The 20,401-nt window shown below is 38.0% G+C and overlaps 2 protein-coding genes across 16 annotated transcripts in view; one reads left to right on the top strand and one right to left on the bottom strand.

Annotated features, from left to right (window-relative positions):
• IMMP1L (inner mitochondrial membrane peptidase subunit 1) overlaps nt 1-14,695 on the top strand; it is a 90,853-nt gene extending 76,158 nt beyond the window's left edge. For 13 of the 14 annotated variants that reach the window (XM_069554652.1, XM_069554660.1, XM_069554654.1 and 10 more), the window contains 3 exons: nt 10,405-10,515; nt 11,351-13,560; nt 13,684-14,695. In XM_069554652.1, the coding sequence (XP_069410753.1) occupies nt 10,405-10,515; nt 11,351-11,419 (180 nt within the window). In that variant the 3' untranslated portion in view covers nt 11,420-13,560; nt 13,684-14,695. The remainder of the gene's footprint in view (nt 1-10,404; nt 10,516-11,350; nt 13,561-13,683) is intronic. The other variant, XM_069554666.1, reaches the window with a different exon arrangement.
• Nucleotides 12,648-20,401, bottom strand: part of DNAJC24 (DnaJ heat shock protein family (Hsp40) member C24) — a 72,748-nt gene continuing 64,994 nt past the window's right edge. For both annotated transcript variants that reach the window (XM_069554667.1, XM_069554668.1), the window contains exons 4-5: nt 20,092-20,160; nt 12,648-13,057 (exon numbers count right to left, since the gene is read on the bottom strand). In XM_069554667.1, the coding sequence (XP_069410768.1) occupies nt 12,927-13,057; nt 20,092-20,160 (200 nt within the window). In that variant the 3' untranslated portion in view covers nt 12,648-12,926. The remainder of the gene's footprint in view (nt 13,058-20,091; nt 20,161-20,401) is intronic.

The raw sequence follows: 20,401 nt of genomic DNA, 5'->3' as shown, positions 1-20,401 counted from the left end.
AATTTTTAAATGTCTGGCAAACAGTTAATTAAAAATCAGTCTCTTACTAGGATTTCCTGTTTTTTTAAACTTTTGAAAGGTTGAACATGCAAATATCTTACTCTTTAGTCAGAACTTTTTCTTAATCAGTCTTTCCTTAATCGAATAATAAGTTTGATTACAGTTTAGTAAATGTGTTATTTGATATTGTGGACTCTTTCATCAGATTTCACTTGAATCAAGAAAGGTAACACCTGTGGGTTGGTTCACAAAAGCTGCTTTTGTTCAGTGGACACCCGCAGGCCATGAGGCAATTACATTTGTTGCTTGTACTATAAAGGAGGCACTTAACTAGACCTCAGTAAGTATAGCTGAGAACCAGAGCCTTGATTCTTTTGTCCTGCCCTGAGATTAGGTTTTATCATAGCTCAGGAGGTAAACCTCTGACGTAGAAAGGAAAAACCAAGAATAATTTAAGGGTTCTTTTAATGCTTTAAAAGTTAGCCCTAAAGCTAGCTATATCTGAGACACTGGGAAAATTCAAAGTTGAGCAAAAATTTCTAACTGGCATTGTAGACATATATTCATATATTCTTACTCAGTTTTGTGCATTCATTCAAGTTGTCATGGCATATTTCCAAAAGTACAAAAAGAAAAAGCAATTAGCTACTTTTAAAAGTTTTCGTTATGAGAAATGATGAACAAAGACATGGAATTAGGATTTCCACTTTTGGCCATTTGTAAAACATTTATTATAAATATGAGTTCCACTTTAATTGGAAAGTTATAATGGCTTTTTACAAATAATTTAAAATATATTTTAATCTATTTTATCTGTTAATATCTTATTAAATAATATTGCTATAGAATTTTTTCTTACCTGAATTTTGAACATAGTAATAACATATAGATTAATCCAACAGACAATAACTGTGTTTTGGGTTAGAAAGGAACTTTTTGTTCTGTTCATTGCTTCATTCCACTCCACTCACCTGAGCAGAAAAGTCAGGTTTTAAGTTTTGAACCCATACCAAAAATGTGTTGTACTTTATATTTACTTAAATAAATAAGTTCATAGCTAGACTCAGTTACCCAGAGGTCTAGTGACAGTATTATAATTGCAGTCATTTACTTGTACTGTGCAAAGAAGCAGCGCCTGCTGTATGGATTGGAAGTTGGGTCTGTTTCCACACAAGCAAAGCAAAAAAAATTGTTTTTACTTCAGTAAAGCTCTTCATGACCTGCATTGTGATGGACAATGTTCTCCTTTTTTAAAAAGTACAAGTATTATTAAAATAACTAAGCATATTAAGACACATATATGTGTATGTACACATATATGTAATTGAATTATTCAAGTAATACATACTGATCCCCAAAATGTAAATTTTGAGATACATAAAACTTTATGGTTTTTTTAAAAAGTAATTATACCTAAGTATACCCTGTAATTTTTTTCACTGACGGTATCCGTGTAAGTCCTATTGTTGTATAGTAGTGCAACTCTCTTGTGACCACATGGACTGTAGCCTGCCAGGCTCCTCTGTCTATAGGATTTTCCAGGCAAGAATACTGGAGTGGGAGAGACCCAATTTCCTTCTTAAGGGAATCTTCTCAACCCAGGGATCAATCTACATCTCTTGCATTGGCAGGCAGATTCTTTACCACTGAGCCTCTAGGGAAGCCCCAAGCCCTTCTATTGCTGTCTGCTGGGTGTGACTATTCTATAAATAAACTCAATTTAACTTCTGCCTACTGAGGAATATTTATTGTCAATTTTCAGATGCAAGCAATACCGTATTCAGCTTCCTTGCTTATACATAATGGCCTGCTGAGTTTGGCAAATCTTTCTGAGATTTTGATAGGCAAAGGATAGAATGAAAACATACAGGGGATGCCCCTGAAGGGGAATCAAGGTAGAGATGCAAAATCACCCCTTACTTACATTAAAATTTTTAGTTCTCAACTAGAAGGATTCTCTTCATATTGTTATGAGGTATGCTTAAAAAAAAAGACTTTAAAAATTAGATAATTTGAACATCTAGCAATTATGGAGTAACTGGTGCTGAACTTGCTCTACTTCCATAAAGAACTGGAAAATTGGACAAACTGTAAAATAAGTGTTTTCAGACGGTGTACAGCAGGCAGTACAAGACAGATTCCTGGGGGAAGGGAAACGAACAAACCTTATATTTTCCCCTACTTCTCCCTTTAAGGCAGTTTTCAGAGGTTCCGAGGAAGGAAAATTCAATCAAAGGACAGTGGTGTTGCTGAGTTGAGGAAACAGAGATTAGAGCAGAGGGACATTTAAGTGGTTAGAATTTATGCATCAACCACTAGGGAGAAAAGAGCCACAGAATGATCTTGAGAAATATGCACAAGTGTTCTCTTGGATTTGGGGCTCAACACTGAATTGTGTCCGCATATGGTGAAATTTGGGCTTCCCTGGTGGCTCAGACAGTAAAGAATCCACCTGCAATGTAGAAGACCCGGGTTCGATCCCTGGGTCGACAAGATCTCCTGGTGGAGGAAATGACAACCCACTCCAGTATTCTTGCCTGGAGAATCCTACAGACAGAGGAGCCTGGCAGGCTACAGTCCATGGGGTCACAGAGTCAGATACAACTGAAGCAACTTAGCAGGCATGGTGAAGCTTAGAGACTGAGCGAAGAACAGCTGGTGGGGACCAGCCTAGCAATTTCCAGAGGTCACACAGGACTGAGAGTTGTTGGAGTTTTTATCAGCCACAGGGCTCACTGAATATCCAGAAGAGACCATGGAATATCATGCCTTAGGAGTGGGCTAGACTAGCCCTTGGAATATTCAGTATGACAGGCCCAACTTAAAAACAAGGCTTGAAAGGAATAAGCTGATTCACAAACTTGGTTCAGTTCAGTTCAGTCGCTCAGTCGTGTCCGGCTCTTTGCGACCCCATGAATCGCAGCACGCCAGGCCTCCTGGTCCATCACCAACTCCCAGAGTTCACTCAGACTCACGCCTATCGAGTCAGTGATGCCATCCAGCCATCTCATCCTCTGTCGTCCCCTTCTCCTCCTGCCCCCAATCCTTCCCAGCATCAGAGTCTTTTCCAATGAGTCAACTCTTTGCATGAGGTGGCCAAAGTACTGGAGTTTCAGCTTTAGCATCATTCCTTCCAAAGAAATCCCAGGGCTGATCTCTTTCAGAATGGACTGGTTGGATCTCCTTGCAGTCCAAGGGACTCTCAAGAGTCTTCTCCAACACCACAGCTCAAAAGCATCAATGCTTCGGCGCTCAGCCTTCTTCACAGTCCAACTCTCACATCCATACATGACTACTGGAAAAACCATAGCCTTGACTAGACAGACCTTAGTTTGCAAAGTAATGTCTCTGCTTTTGAATATGCTATCTAGGTTGGGCATAACTTTTCTTCCAAGGAGTAAGGGTCTTTTAATTTCATGGCTGCAGTCACCATCTGCAGTGATTTTGGAGCCCAAAAAAATAAAGTGTGACACTGTTTCCACTGTTTCCCCATCTATTTCCCATGAAGTGATGGGACCGGATGCCATGATCTTTATTTTCTGAATGTTGAGCTTTAAGCCAACTTCTTCATTCTCCTCTTTCACTTCCATCAAAAGCCTTCTTAGTTCCTCTTCACTTTCTGCCATAAGGGTGGTGTCATCTGCATATCTGAGGTTATTGATATTTCTCCCGGCATTGTTGATTCCAGGTTGTGTTTCTTCCAGTCCAGCGTTTCTCATTGTGTACTCTGCATAGAAGTTAAATAAGCAGGGTGACAATATACAGCCTTGATGCACTCCTTTTCCTATTTGGAACCAGTCTGTTGTTCCATGTCCAGTTCTAACTGTTGCTCCCTGGCCTGCATACAGATTTCTCAAGAGGCAGGTCAGGTGGTCTGATATTACCATCTCTTGAAGAATTTTCCAGTTTATTGTGATCCACACAGTCAAAGGCTTTGGCATAGTCAGTAAAGCAGAAATACATGTTTTTCTGGAACTCTCTTGCTTTTTCCATGATCCAGCAGATGTTGGCAATTTGATCTCTGGTTCCTCTGCCTTTTCTAAAAGCAGCTGGAACTTCAGGAAGTTCACAGTTGACATATTGCTGAAGCCTAGCTTGGAGAATTTTGAGCATTACTTCACAAACCTAACTGCCTTCTAAAAACCAAACAGACCTCCTCAACATTCTACGCGGTCTTTGTGTGTGTGTGTGTGTGTGTCTTTTTTTTTTTAACTTTACAGTATTGTATTGGTTTTGCCACACATCAACATGAATCCACCACAGGTGTACAAGTGTTCCCAATCCCGAACACCCCTCCCACCTCCCCCTCCACACCATCCCTCCGGGTCATCCCAGTGCACCCAGCATCAAACCTAGACAGGCGATTTGTTTCTTATATGATATTATACATGTTTCAATGCCATTCTCCCAAATCATTCCACCCGCTCCTTCTCCCACAGAGTCCAAAAGACTGTTCTATACATCTGTGTCTCTTTTGCTTTCTCGCATACAGGGTTATCATTACCATCTTTCTAAATTCCATATATATGTATTAGTATACTGTATCTACACTGTCTTAAAAGAGAACAAAATCCACTCAACAAATGAGTGTTCAACTCAGTCACAAATTAGATATGTAAAGAAGTGGGAAAATGAAACCCATGACAGAAGATAGATAGATCCAGAAATGACAGAGATAATGGAATTAATAGTCATGTGCTCTTAAAACAGTGGTCCCCAGTTTGTTTAGCACCAGGGATCAGTTTTCTGGAAGACAATTTTCCCACTGATCACAGGGGATGGTTTCAGGATGACTCAAACACATTTACTGTGCCCTTTATTTCTATTATATCAGCTCCACCTCAGATCATTAGGCATTAGATCCTAGAAACTTGGGGACACCTGCTCTAAAACATTAATTATAAATACTTTCAAGGATCTAGAGGGTAAACATAAGAAGGGAAGAAGTGCTAAATAGAAGAAAGAACCAAGTAAAATTTTAAGAGTATAATTTATATGGTCTTTCAGTTCAGTTCAGTCACTCAGTCGTGTCTGACTCTTTGTGATCCCATGAACCGCAGCACGCCAGGCCTCCCTGTCCATCACCAACTCCCGGAGTTCACTCAGACTCACGCCCATCGAGTCAGTGATGCCATCCAGCCATCTCATCCTCTGTTGTCCCCTTCTCCTCCTGCCCCCAATCCTTCCCAGCATCAGAGTCTTTTCCAATGAGTCAACTCTTTGCATGAGGTGGCCAAAGTACTGGAGTTTCAGCTTTAGCATCATTCCTTCCAAAGAAATCCTGGGGCTGATCTCTTTCAGAATGGACTGGTTGGATCTCCTTGCAGTCCAAGGGACTCTCAAGAGTCTTCTCCAACACCACAGTTCAAAAGCATCAATTCTTCAGCTTTCTTTATAGTCCAGCTCTCACATCCATACATGACCACAGGAAAAACCATAGCCTTGACTAGACGGACCTTAGTTTGCAAAGTAATGTCTCTGCTTTTGGATATGCTATCTAGGTTGGGCATAACTTTTCTTCCAAGGAGTAAGCGTCTTTTAATTTCATGGCTGCAGTCACCATCTGCAGTGATTTTGGAGCCCAAAAAAATAAAGTGTGACACTGTTTCCACTGTTTCCCCATCTATTTCCCATGAAGTGATGGGACCGGATGCCATGATCTTCAGTTTCTGAATGTTGAGCTTTAAGCCAACTTCTTCACTCTCCTCTTTCACTTCCATCAGAAGGCTTTTTAGTTCCTCTTCACTTTCTGCCATACAGCAGGTAGGAAAATGCAAAAGATAAAGATCCTAGATTGTGAAGAAATAATAACTTATACTCAAGGTATATAAAGAGCTCTTAAAATGAAGAATAATAATCCAGTTTTAAAATGAGCAAAATATTTTCCAGTAGACATTTCACAAAAGATACACTAATAGGTACAAGGAAAAGAGAAATGCAAGTGAAAACCACAGTGTGATAACAAAATAGCCTACTAGACAGGCAAAACATTTAAAAACGGAAAATACCAAGGTTATAAGGCAACAGAAACACACACACATTGGTTTTGGGAATGTGAAATGGTATTATTTTAGAAAAGTTTAAACAGACACTTACGACCCAGAAATTCCACTTTTACATATTTACTGGAAAAAAATAGATGTGTATACATCAGTGTTCATAGTGCTTTATTTGTAATAGCCAAAAATTGCAGGTTACTCAAATATCCATCAACAGGTTCATGGGGAAAATTACTGTGATTTACAATGGGATATTCTCAGAAGGGCTTCACGGGTGGCTCAGTGGTTAAGAATTCACCTGCTTGTGCAGGAGACACGGGTTTGACCCCCCAGGTCAGGAAGATCCCCTGGAGAAGGAAATGGCAACCCACTCCAGTATTCTTGCCTGGACAGAGGAGCCTTGCAAGCTACAATACATTGGGTCACAGAATCGGACACAACTTAGCAACTGAACAATATTCAGCAGTAAAAAGAAATGAAAGACTGATACAGGTAACATGTATTAATCATTTAAAAACCGCTCAACAAAAGCCAGACACAAAATAGTATGTAATGTGTAGTCTCCTTTGTATGAGATTAGGGAACAAGTTAAACTAGTCTCTAGTTAAACAGGAGACTGATCACTGGTTGCTAGTACGAAGTATAGGGGTTGGGAGGTTGACTGAAAAGGAGGGAACTTGGCATGATAGTAATGTTCTACATCTTGATTGCAGTAAGTGATTACACAAGAGTGCACATTTGTCAAAACTTAAAATAAGTCCATTTTACTGTTAAGTATATGTCTGTAAAATTGATTATAAAGTGTACACCGTTACCCCATATCAAAAATCAGTATGTGTTCCAAAACTAATTTCAAACATAATGAATTGATAGTGAGTGAGTAATTGATAGAGGGGTAGGTCACCAAAGGTGACTGATTTTAAGACTCAAACTTGAAGGTCTTCCTGTTCATAGAGAAGCTCTTATTAAAGGTACCATCGGTGATGAGGCTGCTCCCTTGATTTGTGTACTTTATGCTGCTGCTGCTTAGTCGCTTCAGTCATGTCTGACCCTGTGAGACCCCATGGACTATAGCCTGCCAGGCCCTCTGTCTGTGGAATTCTCCAGGCAAGAGTACTGGAGTGGGTTGCCATGCCCTTCTCCAGGGGATCTTCCCTGGAGATCCCAGGGATCGAACTCTGGTCTCCTGCATTGCAGGCAGACTCTTTACCATTTGAGCTACCTGGAAAGCCCACATATACTATTTCCAGGTATACTATTTTGTTATTTTCATCTGTGACCTGAGATGTACTCATTTTTCTATTTGAGCAGCATTATGCTTCACAGCACATAAATCAACTTATTATATAGGTATGAACTAACTTTGCTATTGTCCCTAGAACCTACAGTAGTTCTACCAGTAGGAGTTAATGATCTTACAATATCTGATATTCTTTCAAAACACTTCTATTCTTTCTCTTCAAACAGATTTGACATTTAAGTGTATCTAAAGGAAAATATTTAGCTTGATTCATTTTGGGCTAATATTTCTAAATAGACATTCCAAAATTGTATCTGATGTGAAGTGTACTTCATATTTTACATGCTTGTACAAATTAATTTTTCCAAAAGTTAAAATTCAGAGGTGATGGCAGTGGAGGTGGGGGGAGAAATGAAATAGGCAGATCACAGAGGATTTGGGGGGCAGTGAAAATATCCTGTATAATACTGTGGTAGAGGATCCATGTCATCAGTTCAGTTCAGTCGCTCAGTGTGTCCGACTCTTTGCGACCCCATGAATCGCAGCACGCCAGGCCTCCCTGTCCATCACCATCTCCCGGAGTTCACTCAGACTCACGTCCATCGAGTCCGTGATGCCATCCAGCCATCTCATCCTCGGTCGTCCCCTTCTCCTCCTGCCCCCAATCCCTCCCAGCATCAGAGTCTTTTCCCCAAATTCACAGATTATACAACACCAAGAGTGAATCCTAAGTAAACTATGGGACTTTGGGTGATTATGATGGTAGTGTGAGTTCACCAGGTGTAACAAATATGCCACTCTAGTGGGGGATGTCAGTAATAGGGAGGCCATGCATGTGTGGGGGTGGGAGGCATATGGGAAATCTCCATACCTGTCTCCATGCTGTGAACCTAACAGCTCTAAAAGATGGTTTTTAAAGCAAAAATAAACAAATGGGATCTAATTAAAATTAAAAGCTTCTGCACAACAAAGGAAAATATAAGCAAGGTGAAAAGACAGCCATCTGAATGGGAGAAAATAATAGCAAATGAAGCAACTGACAAACAACTAATCTCAAAAATATACAAGCAACTTCTGCAGCTCAACTCCAGAAAAATAAACGACCCAATCAAAAAATGGGCCAAAGAACTAAATAGACATTTCTCCAAAGAAGACATACGGATGGCTAACAAACACATGAAAAGATGCTCAACATCACTCATTATTAGAGAAATGCAAATCAAAACCACAATGAGGTACCACTTCACACCAGTCAGAATGGCTGCGATCCAAAAATCTGCAAGCAATAAATGCTGGAGAGGGTGTGGAGAAAAGGGAACCCTCCTACACTGTTGGTGGGAATGCAAACTAGTACAGCCACTATGGAGAACAGTGTGGAGATTCCTTAAAAAATTGCAAATAGAACTACCTTATGACCCAGCAATCCCACTTCTGGGCATACACACCGAGGAAACCAGAATTGAAAGAGACACATGTACCCCAATGTTCATTGCAGCACTGTTTATAATAGCCAGGACATGGAAACAACCTAGATGTCCATCAGCAGATGAATGGATAAGAAAGCTGTGGTACATATACACAATGGAGTATTACTCAGCCGTTAAAAAGAATTCATTTGAATCAGTTCTGATGAGATGGATGAAACTGGAGCCGATTATACAGAGTGAAGTAAGCCAGAAAGAAAAACACCAATACAGTATACTAACACATATATATGGAATTTAGGAAGATGGCAATGACGACCCTGTATGCAAGACAGGGAAAGAGACACAGATGTGTATAACGGACTTTTGGACTCAGAGGGAGAGGGAGAGGGTGGGATGATTTGGGAGAATGACATTCTAACATGTATACTATCATGTGAATTGAATCGCCAGTCTATGTCTGACGCAGGATGCAGCATGCTTGGGGCTGGTGCATGGGGATGACCCAGAAAGATGTTCTGGGGAGGGAGGTGGGAGGGGGGTTCATGTTTGGGAATGCATGTAAGAATTAAAGATTTTAAAATTTAAAAAATAAAAAACTAAAAATTAAAAAAAAAAAAAAAACCTTCATTCGAAAAGGCAAAAAAATAAAAATAAAAAAAATAAAAAAAAATAAAAAAAACAAATTGTGACATTTAAAAAGTTGGTCATTTCTTATTAAACCTAGTAGGACTATTTTTCTTCACGTAAGGTTCCCAAGTAATAATCAGTCAGAAGAATAGTGAAAATTAATTCCTTCCCAATAGATCGTTTTGGCTAGTCACTAATTCAGCTTTCTTGGGTTAATAAAAACTGTAAAAAAAAAAAAAAAGAAACTTTAAAATATAATTTTAAAAACAATTGGTAGAGAGTAATTTTTAAAGTTTATATTAACAGACATTAATAGGCAAATGTCTCATATCACAGCACTTTTTTTTTACAGTAACATGTTCTAAATATGCTTATGATTGTCATCGAGTAAAAATTTTATGTTATTTACCAGTTAATACATGGGACATATATAAGATCTTTTCATTTAGTAGAGGGTCACCATCATTAATTTCACAACTGATGATTTTATAATAGGTCCTTCTAGTTCTTGATGGTCATTATTGAAGTATATAATACATTGAAGATATGGCCTGTACAAAGGCAGAACAAGGATCTTAATTAGAATTCTGACAAGCCCACTCCAATAAAATGATGAGATTATTTGTAATTGATGTCACAATCAATTACCACTTAGTTCATCATGAACATTCTAATAGGTCTGGCCTTGGTATTGGCCCCAGGATGTTGCTGAGTGAGTGGCTGCCCTGCTTATGCTGTTATTGAGACAGGGGGGCACATTTTCAGTCAACATCCTAATGACCTCTTTTGAAGTCTATTAAATTAATGACCCTGTCACACTGTTTTGATCTCTTATAACCTCAGTTTGGGGTTTGTATAACAAATTAATGTTTGGGAACCATGTGGCAAAAGAGATAGGTCTTTTTAAAAGCTGAAATATTAATACTACTTACTAATATTTAGTAAAATTTATTTTGCCAGAGATAATAGCAAAAATGCAAACCATAGGATCTGACTATATTTTACAAAAGAACTTTAGGACGTTCCTTGCTACCTCCAAAAGACATATAATTTTTTTATTCATAGCATCCATATTTGTTTTGAAAGCGGGTGCTTTCTTCTCCAATTCTAGGTGCCAAAGGGTCATGTCTGGTTAGAAGGTGATAATCTACAGAATTCTGCAGATTCCAGGTACTATGGACCTGTTCCATATGGACTAATAACAGGACGAATCTTCCTTAAGGTACTACTGTTTTCTGCTTAAAATGCAGGCTTTCTTTTCTGAGCTGGGGTAAAAAACAAGAAAAAAAAAAAACCGGTTTCTTTCAAATGATCTTTGAAATCTTTAGGCTGTTACAATGACTACACCGTAGGAACATGTTAACCTTAATAGCTATAATAAACATTACCACTCCCCCATTATGACAGGTAATTGAGAATATTTTTGTTTGAATAACGAAGTTCAAATTACTTTAGTGGTAGCATAAGAAGCTTTTAACTTTGCAAAATTTTAATTTTCTCTCATACAACTTTTCTAACCATATTCATACCCAGGGCATATATTAATATGCATTTGTAGAAGAGCAGTCTAGAGTCCAGCTAGCTGGAATGCAGGGATGTCCCAATTGTTAGTAAGTTGTTAGTAAGTTAGTAGGAGTCTGTGCATCACTATAGTAAATCACTGAGTCAGAGTAAAGATTATTGTTATTGTTGGCCTTTCCATTTTGTCACAGGCAGTAAGGAGAAAAACAGACATGAGTACTTGGTGTTGTTGGATAATTTACAGGATTTTTTTACACTTATGCAGATGTTATACTTAAGTGCTTAGGCTTACAGTTAATTTTAACAGTAGTGAAAGAAAATACACACACATAAACATCTTATTACTTATATGTTTGAATGTTCCACATTTTAGATTTTAAATATGTACACAAATACAGGTTTACATTCTACAGTGTTATTTTGATGTGGAAAATTTGTTCTTGATTGTAGAATAAGGAGAAAGGGGTGACAAGGGAAATATGATGATGCTATAACATTGCTTTACTAATTGTCTTCAATCACATTTGATTTTACAGATTTGGCCTCTGAATGATTTTGGATTTCTACGTGACAGCCCTAATGGTCACAGATTCTCTGATGAGTAGCAAACATTTATTCTCTTGATTTGATTATTCTGTTCAAATGAGTTTACTGTCACTAAAACCATGTACTTACTAATAAACTATTTGTTATCAATTTTAGTTATTTTTAATTGTTAAAGAATAAGCACCACACACTCTGGAAGCTATATTTATTCAAAATATATGGATAAACATATAAAAAATAAGTCATCTAAATTTAGATATAAAAGTATTTTTAGGGAAAACCTAGAACAACCTTACTTTCAAATTTTTAGTTGTATAGGTATAATGAAAATAATTTACTCCTCTTGAATATGCCTCATACTTTAGCTACATTCACAAGGTAGAGTAGTAACTAGTCTTATTAAGTCCAAGCCAATAATAAATACCAAGAGTTTAACCTAATAAAAAGCTGCTACGTCACACGCTTGGCTCAGTCATTTCAGTTATTTGAAATTAAGGAAGAAAGTTTCAGTGATCCCATAAAAGATTTCTTAAAATTTTTTAAAATGAGTTCTGACTTACTCTGTATATAGAATAGTAAATATACAGAAAATAAAAGTCTTTATAGTTAGCTATAATCAATAACAACACACTTAAAAAGTCCATTTCATCATACCAGCCACACAATAGCCATGTTTTCTGACTCCAGGGCTACCCTTCTTTCTACAGTTGCCATTCCACTTTATTAACTTTGAGATAACCTAATGAATATCCATATTCAGCTTTCATCATGGGGAAGCTAGGCTTACATGTTATTCACAAAGATTCTAACCTAATGACCTAAGATTTGAGAGAGTTGTATAAAGGGTGTTGTTACTTTAGCAGCTAGATATATCAAGTTACTTCAAAAACATAGCAACTACAAAAGAATATGATGATTCTATAACCCATTAAATGGAGAAGGCACTGGCACCCCACTCCAGTACTCTTGCCTGGAAAATCCCATGGACGGAGGAGCCTGGTAGTCTATAGTCCATGGGGTTGCAAAGAGTTGGACACAACTGAGCGACTTCACTTTCACTTTTCACTTTCATGCATTGGAGAAGGAAATGGCAACCCACTCCAGTGTTCTTGCTTGGAGAATCCCAGGGACGGAGGAGCCTGGTAGGCTGCCATCTCTGGGGTCGCACAGAGTCAGACACGACTGAAGTAACTTAGCATCAGCAGCAGCATGACCCATTAAAAGAGACATACATACACGAAGAAAGGAAAATTTGTACTTTGTACCAGTAGGAAAATGAACCAATAATAAAGTTTTCAGGTGGGAATTTATTTAATATAAATTTAAATTCAAGACCCCTTTCTTGTGATCTATAAATATAAATACATATGAATGAAATTAATTTTCTCTTAATCCAGGTAGCCTCTGCTTGACAGTCTTATCTTTTCTCTGCAAAAATAGAGCTGACAAAAAAAAAGAAATCCTTTTTTTTTATCAGCTTTATACATTTGCTTGAATGGACAAGGGTGTAGTGGCCTATCCTCCCTGTGTCTGAATACACTAAAGAATTCCACTTAGTGAACAATCTCAGTGATAATGAAGGAGTTCGATAATTAGTGAACATGTATCACAAGAAATCAGCGTAACTTCTTCTGCTTCATCCTTTGAAACACTGTATTTTCCGCCACATCGACAGCTCAGAGAAAAGGAATGATCATCTGCAAAGAAAATAAAAAACACTTACATGTAAATACATGTAAATTCCTGTAAATTAACAACCTTTTTAAAAAGTGCAACTATTTTACAAAAATGCAAAATGAAAGATCTGTCAATATGAAATATATTAAAATGAAAAATGAAAAAAATGTATAGGGGCAGTGCTTCTAAAAATTAGTTACTAAAAGGTCATTACCTGTGGAGGAGAAGGATGGAAACTATGAAACGCTAGGCCAAAAATATCAGGGAGAAGAGATGCTCAGACATGATCAATGAAATTTATTTGAAGTCTTATGTTTCTTTAAGATTCATATAAATTTTATATTCTTCTGCACAGTGTTTATCCAAAGTATTACTGTGAAGGAAAAAGAAATAGCCCTACTTGTTTTATTGTCAAGGAGCATCCCTTTGCCTGCAGTATATCACTTCAGAAAAAACAGCTGAATTTAACAGATTCCTGTCTCCTGGTATCACACTATTTCAATAATTCTGATTAAAATATTAGGTTGGTGCAAGGTTGATATTGGAATACATTCTAAATGTGGTCATCATTTTAATGCACATTTCTCACTTTTATGTTTTTCTGCTAATGAATAATTATTTGCTGTTTATTTTATATTTATTTTAGACTAGGGAAATGATGTTAGACAAGAAGCAAATTTGAGTTCAAAATGAGTTGTAAAGCAGTGGAGACAACTCGCAACATCAACAACACATTTGGCCCAGGAAGTGCTAACGAATGTACAGTGCAGTGGTGGTTCAAGACATTTTGCAAAGGAAATGAGAGCCTTGAAGATGAGCGTAGTGACTGGCCATCGGAAGTTGACAATTACCAGTTGAGAGCCATCATCAAAGTTGATCCTCTTAACAGCCACAGAAGTTGCTGAAGAACTCAGCGTTGACAGTCATTCAGCATTTGAAGCAAATTGGAAAGGTGAAAAAGCTTTGATAAGTGGATGCCTTATTGCATATTAAAAACATCGTCATTTTGAAGTGTCACCTTTTATTCTACACAACAGTGAACCATTTCTTGATCAGATTGTGATGCGAGATGAACAGTGGATTTTATACAACAACCAGTGATGACCAGCTCAGTGGCTGGACCAAGAAGCAGCTCCAAAGCACTTTCCAAAGCCAAACTTGCACCAAAAGAAAAAAAGTCCTTTGTCACCATTTGGTGGTCTGCTGCCAGTCTGACTGCAGCTTTCTGAATCCTAGCAAAACCATTACATCTGAGAAGTATGCTCAGCAAATCGAGATGCACTGAAAACTGCAACACTTGCAGCTAGCATTGGTGAACAGAATGGGCCCAGTTCTTCTCCACAGCACCACTGACGGCACCATCTCGCATCCAGCTTTTCAGAAGTGGGACGAACTGGGCTACGAAGTTATGCCTCATCCACCACATTCACCTGACCTCTTGCCAACCAACCACCACTTCAAGGATCTTGACAACTGTTTGCAGGGAAAATGCTTCCATAACCAGCAGGATGCAGAAAATGCTTTCCAAGAGTTCGCTGAATCCTGAAGCATGGATTTTTATGCTATGGGAATACACAAACATTTTCATTGGCAAAAAATGTGTTGACTGTAATGGTTCCTATTTTGATTAATAAAGATGTATTTTAGCCTGGTAATAATGATTTAAAGTTCATGGCCTGAAACTATAATTATGTTTGCACCAACCTAATATATAAACAAACACTATGGTCTTTCTGTGGGGGCTATGTATGTGTGCCTGTTTCGTGTTTACACATGATGAAAGAACCAAAAGGACTATCACTGAAGTGAGATGCCCAAAGGAGGCAATATGCTGCAACATTTTGCCTACTAATGGTGGAAATTTTACAAGTCTGTCATCTTCCTGATAAGTTGAAATACGTGTTTCTTTTACCTGAAAGATCTCTGATCCACTGGTTGTTTCATTTTACTGTCACTGAAAAATAATTACTGATCATATTATTTTACTAGCATCAGATACTTCTTATAATCAAATATCTTCAGTTCAGTTCAGTCGCTCAGTTGTGTCTGACTCTTTGCAAACCCATGAACCGCAGCACGCCAGGCCTGTCCATCACCAACTCCCGAAGTCTACCCAAACCCATGTCCATTGAGTCAGTGATGCCATCTGACCATCTCATCCTCTGTCATCCCCTTCTCCTCCCACCCTCAATCTTTCCAAGCATCAGGGTCTTTTCCAATGAGTCAGCTCTTCGTATCATGTGGCCAAAGTATTGGAGTTACAGCTTCAACATCAGTCCTTCCAAAGAATACCCAGGACTGGTCTCCTTTAGGATGGACTGGTTGGATCTCCTTGCAGTCCAAGGAGCTCACAAGAGTCTTCCCCAACACCACAGTTTAGAAGCATCAATTCTTCTGTGTTCAGCTTTCTTTATAGTCCAACTCTCACATCCATAGAGGACTACTGGAAAAACCATAGCCTTGACTAGACAGACCTTTGTTGACAAAGTAAAGTCTCTGCTTTTTAATATGCTGTCTAGGTTGGTCATAACTTTCCTTCCAAGGAGTAAGTAAGCGTCTTTTAATCTCATGGCTGCAATCACCATCTGCAGTGATTTCGGAGCCCCCCAAAAATAAAGTCAGCCACTGTTTCCCATCTATTTCCCATGAAGTGATAGGACCAGATGCCATGATCTTCATTTTCTGAATGTTGAGCTATAAGCCAACTTTTTCACTCTCCTCTTTCAAGAGGCTCTTTAGTTCTTCACTTTCTGCCATAAGGGTGATGTCATCTGCATATCCTATGTTATTGATGTTTCTCCTGGCAATCTTGATGCCAGCTTGTGCTTCCTCCAGCCCAGCATTTCTCATGATGTACTCTGCATATAAGTTAAATAAGCAGGGTGACAATATACAGCTTTGACGTACTCCTTTTCCTATTTGGAACCACATATCTTCATTCAATCCTATAACTTCGTTTTTTAACATCTAGATCTCATCATATGCCATGAAAAGAAAAGAAAAAAAATTCAGCTGCTTTGTATTTATTCTCTAACCAGATTTGGTCTTGGGAAAACAATCAACTAAATAAACCAACTCTACATGTTTCTTTTATCAGTAAACGTTAGTCATTCAGTCGTGGTCTGACTCTGCCACCCCATGGACTATAACCTGCCAGGCTCCTCTGTTCATGGGATTCTTCAGGCAAAGAATACTAAAGTGGGTTGCCATTTCCTCCTCCAGGGGATCGTCCCGACCCATGGATTGAACCCGGGTCTCTTGGATTGCAGGCCGATTCTTTACCACTGAGCCATCAGGGAAGCCCATTAAAGAGGAGAGAAGCTTAGATTTTTCTAAGACTTTTCTATGCTGTGCTGTGCTTAATCACTCAGTCATGTCCAACTCTGCAACCTCATGGACTGCAGTCCGCCAGGTTCCTGTGTCCACGGAGATTCTCTAGTCAGGAGTAGTGGAGTGGGTTGCCATGCCCTCCTCAGGGGATCTTCCCAACCGAGGGACTGAACCCAGGTCTCCTGCATTGCAGGATGACTCTTTACCATCTGAGCCACCAGGGAAGCCGGAGAATACTGGTATGGATAGCCTATCCCTTCTCCAGGGGATCTTCTCAACCCAGGAATTGAACTAGGAACTCCTCATTACAGGCGGATTCTTTACCAGCTGAGCTACTAGGGGAGGAAAGGAAGGAAACATTAATTCACAATGCTGCTTTTCAGTTTTCACCACAGAAAAATAATTTAATCTTGAATTTTAAAATGCTAACATCCCTCCCTATCTGAGCTAACATACTGTGTAATAGAACATGATTCCAAAGTGAATTGTTTTTATTAAATTGTCTAAAAATATGCATATTCTAATCATTGGTTTTCTTAAATCTCCCTCTTGTTTTTTTACCACCTCTGTGAACCCTGAGAAACACTGTGAGGTGACTTGTGCTTAGTAAATGATGCAGAGACCACCATGGGCTACTGTGGAGTTTTCTCATAGATGATTCCAAATGTTAACTTACATCTTGTTAACTTTCTTCTTAAATTATTCCATCACTTAACAAAGTGTTATCTTCACAGAAATCATAATTTTAAATATACTGAAGGAAGACAAATCATACGAGCTGTATAACACACTTAGTGTAAAGGCAATGGCTGACTTCATTCTCTCAAATTCTTGGGTTTGCCTCAATCTTCAGCATAATAAAATGCATCATTTCCTACTCGGTCCTTCTTGGACCAAGAAGTTAATAGTTTGGCTATATTTATCATGTAGGATTTCATCTACTTTTCTCCTATTCTGGATCTTTACTTTCCAAGGTTATTCTGAAAACAACCGTGAAGGCACATCATCAACTGATTTTTTACTACTTCAGTTGATCACACTTTTTATTTAGTTTCATCTGCCAAGAGTGCTTTTTGTAACTGCAAATAACAATTCAAAATCACAAATTCAATTGCAAAACTCACAAGACCAGTTTTTAAATATTCCTGCAAAAATAATGGCTTCATGCAGCTCTTGTTCAGGACTTTCTCTCATAAGGATAAGGATTATTTCTATCTTTACAATGGTTTAAAAAAACCTTAATATAAATAAGTATCTAAGAACAGTCTATGCTTTTAAGATGAACTGTAGCTGCTTCTATTCAGTTGGCTATAGCTGGGATGCTTCTATGTTTTTCACTGCCAGGGAATGTACTGTACAGAGTCCCAAAGACAGCAAGATTTAAGATAATTCTTGATGATTTCATGTTGTACATGTCCTTCAATATCTTGGCATTTTCACTTGTTATTAAAAATCCCATATATTTGCTGACTGAACAGATGCTTGAACAACACTAATCCATAGCCTTAATTTAAAATAAAATTTTAAATTATATTTTAAAATTTTACTTCAGTAAAAATTAAAAAAAAGTTTTCACTATTTTCATATTATCAGGATGTATTAGTAAATAAAACATACTAGTCACATGAAATTCAACAAGAATTAATTTGTTCAATAACACATCAAACACATACACAGACTGATAAACTGGTAATACTGTATCTTCAAAAAATACTCTTTAGCTGGGTAGATCTCCCTGATAAATGACATGTTCTAATCTATCCCTTTCACAAACCAGCAGTGAAACCAGTGTCACTGGTATGTTTTATTTTCACAGCCCAGCAGCTCTTCCTGTTTTACTCTGATGAAAGTATCATAAACCCTGGGAGCCCTGTTACGCAAAACCTCATGTCTTCCAATATTCACTGCAAGTAAGGATCTCTACTCAGGATTTACATTGGCAGCTGAGGCACAGAGTGGCTCATAAACAAAAACATGATTCCCCTTCTAAGTCAATACAGCTTGAGATGCAACTTCCTGAGAGCACCAAGTTGAGAATCTGCCATTAAAAAATATTCCCGTAAACTTGGTTTTGGAAAGGACAGGCTGTTTATCTTCTACTTATCCAACTTACTAATAAATTTTTATAGATTCCTAGGGATTTGTACTCCAGGGTGAATAGTAAAGTTATAGGATTAAGAGTATGTGAATATTTTAGACGGGCTTCCCAGGTGGCTCAGTGGTAAAGAATCCACCTGCCAATGCAGGAGACGCAGGTCTGATTGCTGGGTCAGGAATATCCCCTCTAGGAAAAAACGGAAACCCACTCCAGTATTCTTGCCTGAAAATGGCATGGACAGAAGAGCCTGGTGTGCTCCAGTCTATGGGGTTGCAAAGAGTCGGGACATGACTGAGTGACTGAGCGCACACAAATGCACAACAGTGCTAGAAAACAGTAAGATTTCTTCATTTGTCCAGAGAAACATGGAAGTGTGGCATTCATGGCTTCCACTTTTAAAAGGGAACTGAATAAAATTTAACCAGAGCAATTCACAGAACTAATCAAAGAATGAAAAATTAAGTTAGATTTAAGTTTTTAAACTCTATTAATGGGAAAGGAGAAAAATACATGAGTTGTGGTTGGTAAAAAGGAGTGACAGATTTTTCTTTTCCACCTAAGACATAATCAAAAAGGAAGGATAAACATAAAGCTCCAAAATTCCTGCTCTGACAATTTATGATTCCATATAAAGAAACAAAAGTAAACATTTGTGTTGTTCCTTCACTAAGTTGTGTCTGACTTTGCAAGCTCACAGACTGCAGCATGCCAGGCTCTTCTGTCCTCTACTGTCTCTTGGAGTTTGCTCAAATTCATGTCCATTGGGTCGGTGATGCTCTCTAACCATCTCCTCCTCTGCCGCTCCCTTCTCCTTTGCCTTTAATCTTTCGCAGCATCAGGGTCTTTCCCAATGAGCTGGCTCTTCACGGGTAGCCACTTAGAGCTTCAGTATCAGTCCTTCCAATGAATATTAAGGGTTGATTTCCTATAGAATTGACTGGTTTGATCTTGCTGTCCAAGGGACTTTCAAGAGTCTTCTAATTCAAAAGCACCAATTCTTTGGCACTCAGCCTTCTTAATGATTCAACTCTGATATCTACATGACTACAGGGAAAACCATAACTTTGACTATACAGACCTTTGTCGGCAAAGTGAAGTCTTTGCTTTTTAATACACTGTCAAGGTTTGTCATAGTTTTCCTTCTAAGGAGCAAGTGTCTTTTAATTTCATGGCTGCAGTCACCATCTGCAGTGATTTTGGAGCCCGAGAAAATAAAATCTGTCACTGCTGCACTTTTTCCCCTTCTACATATATTCTAATAGAAATTCATCTCCAGTGTCAACATAAGATGGAAGAAATTACCTCTTTTGACTTTATTTTCCCTCTTACACAGATAGAGAGTAAACCAAAAATCAAAGTAGTTTAAAAAAGAAATCCATATGAAACCTTAAGTACCTAACATCTAATTAGGACAGGAAAATAACTGGGAATGAGTCACACAGGGGGACACCAATAATTGAAGTTTAGAATGAAACAAAAATATTCCAAACAAAAACACCCACATATTATAAAAAACCAAGCTGTTATTTCAAGATTTCTAAACATCCTATGAAGTTATTTTTTTTTCTCATACAAAGTCCCTAATATTTTTCCTGACTGTAATCAAGAGAAAAAAATAATTCCAACCTTCATTCCAAGACATTTCTTCAAGATATATTCGAGCATCTACTGGTCCCATATTTCTTAGATCATCTTCTGTAAAATATAGAATGAGATACTTTCATTTGATATTTAAATTATAACCATGAAGAATGCTAAGCAGGCAACTCCAGCCTGGTCACTACAATTCTAATTTTAAAACTTAGCTTACTACTTTTGATAGCAATTTTAAAGCTGCCTGACTTTAGCTGACAAAAAAAAAATCCAGAACATCTTATAAAAGCCATTTTTTACAAGTATGCCATAAGTAAAACCATGAAGTTGGTTTTGATGACTC

Source organism: Ovis canadensis, chromosome 15 (assembly GCF_042477335.2).
Source record: "Ovis canadensis isolate MfBH-ARS-UI-01 breed Bighorn chromosome 15, ARS-UI_OviCan_v2, whole genome shotgun sequence".
NCBI classification, from domain to species: domain Eukaryota; kingdom Metazoa; phylum Chordata; class Mammalia; order Artiodactyla; family Bovidae; genus Ovis; species Ovis canadensis.
This window is presented reverse-complemented; position numbering and strand designations above follow the sequence as displayed.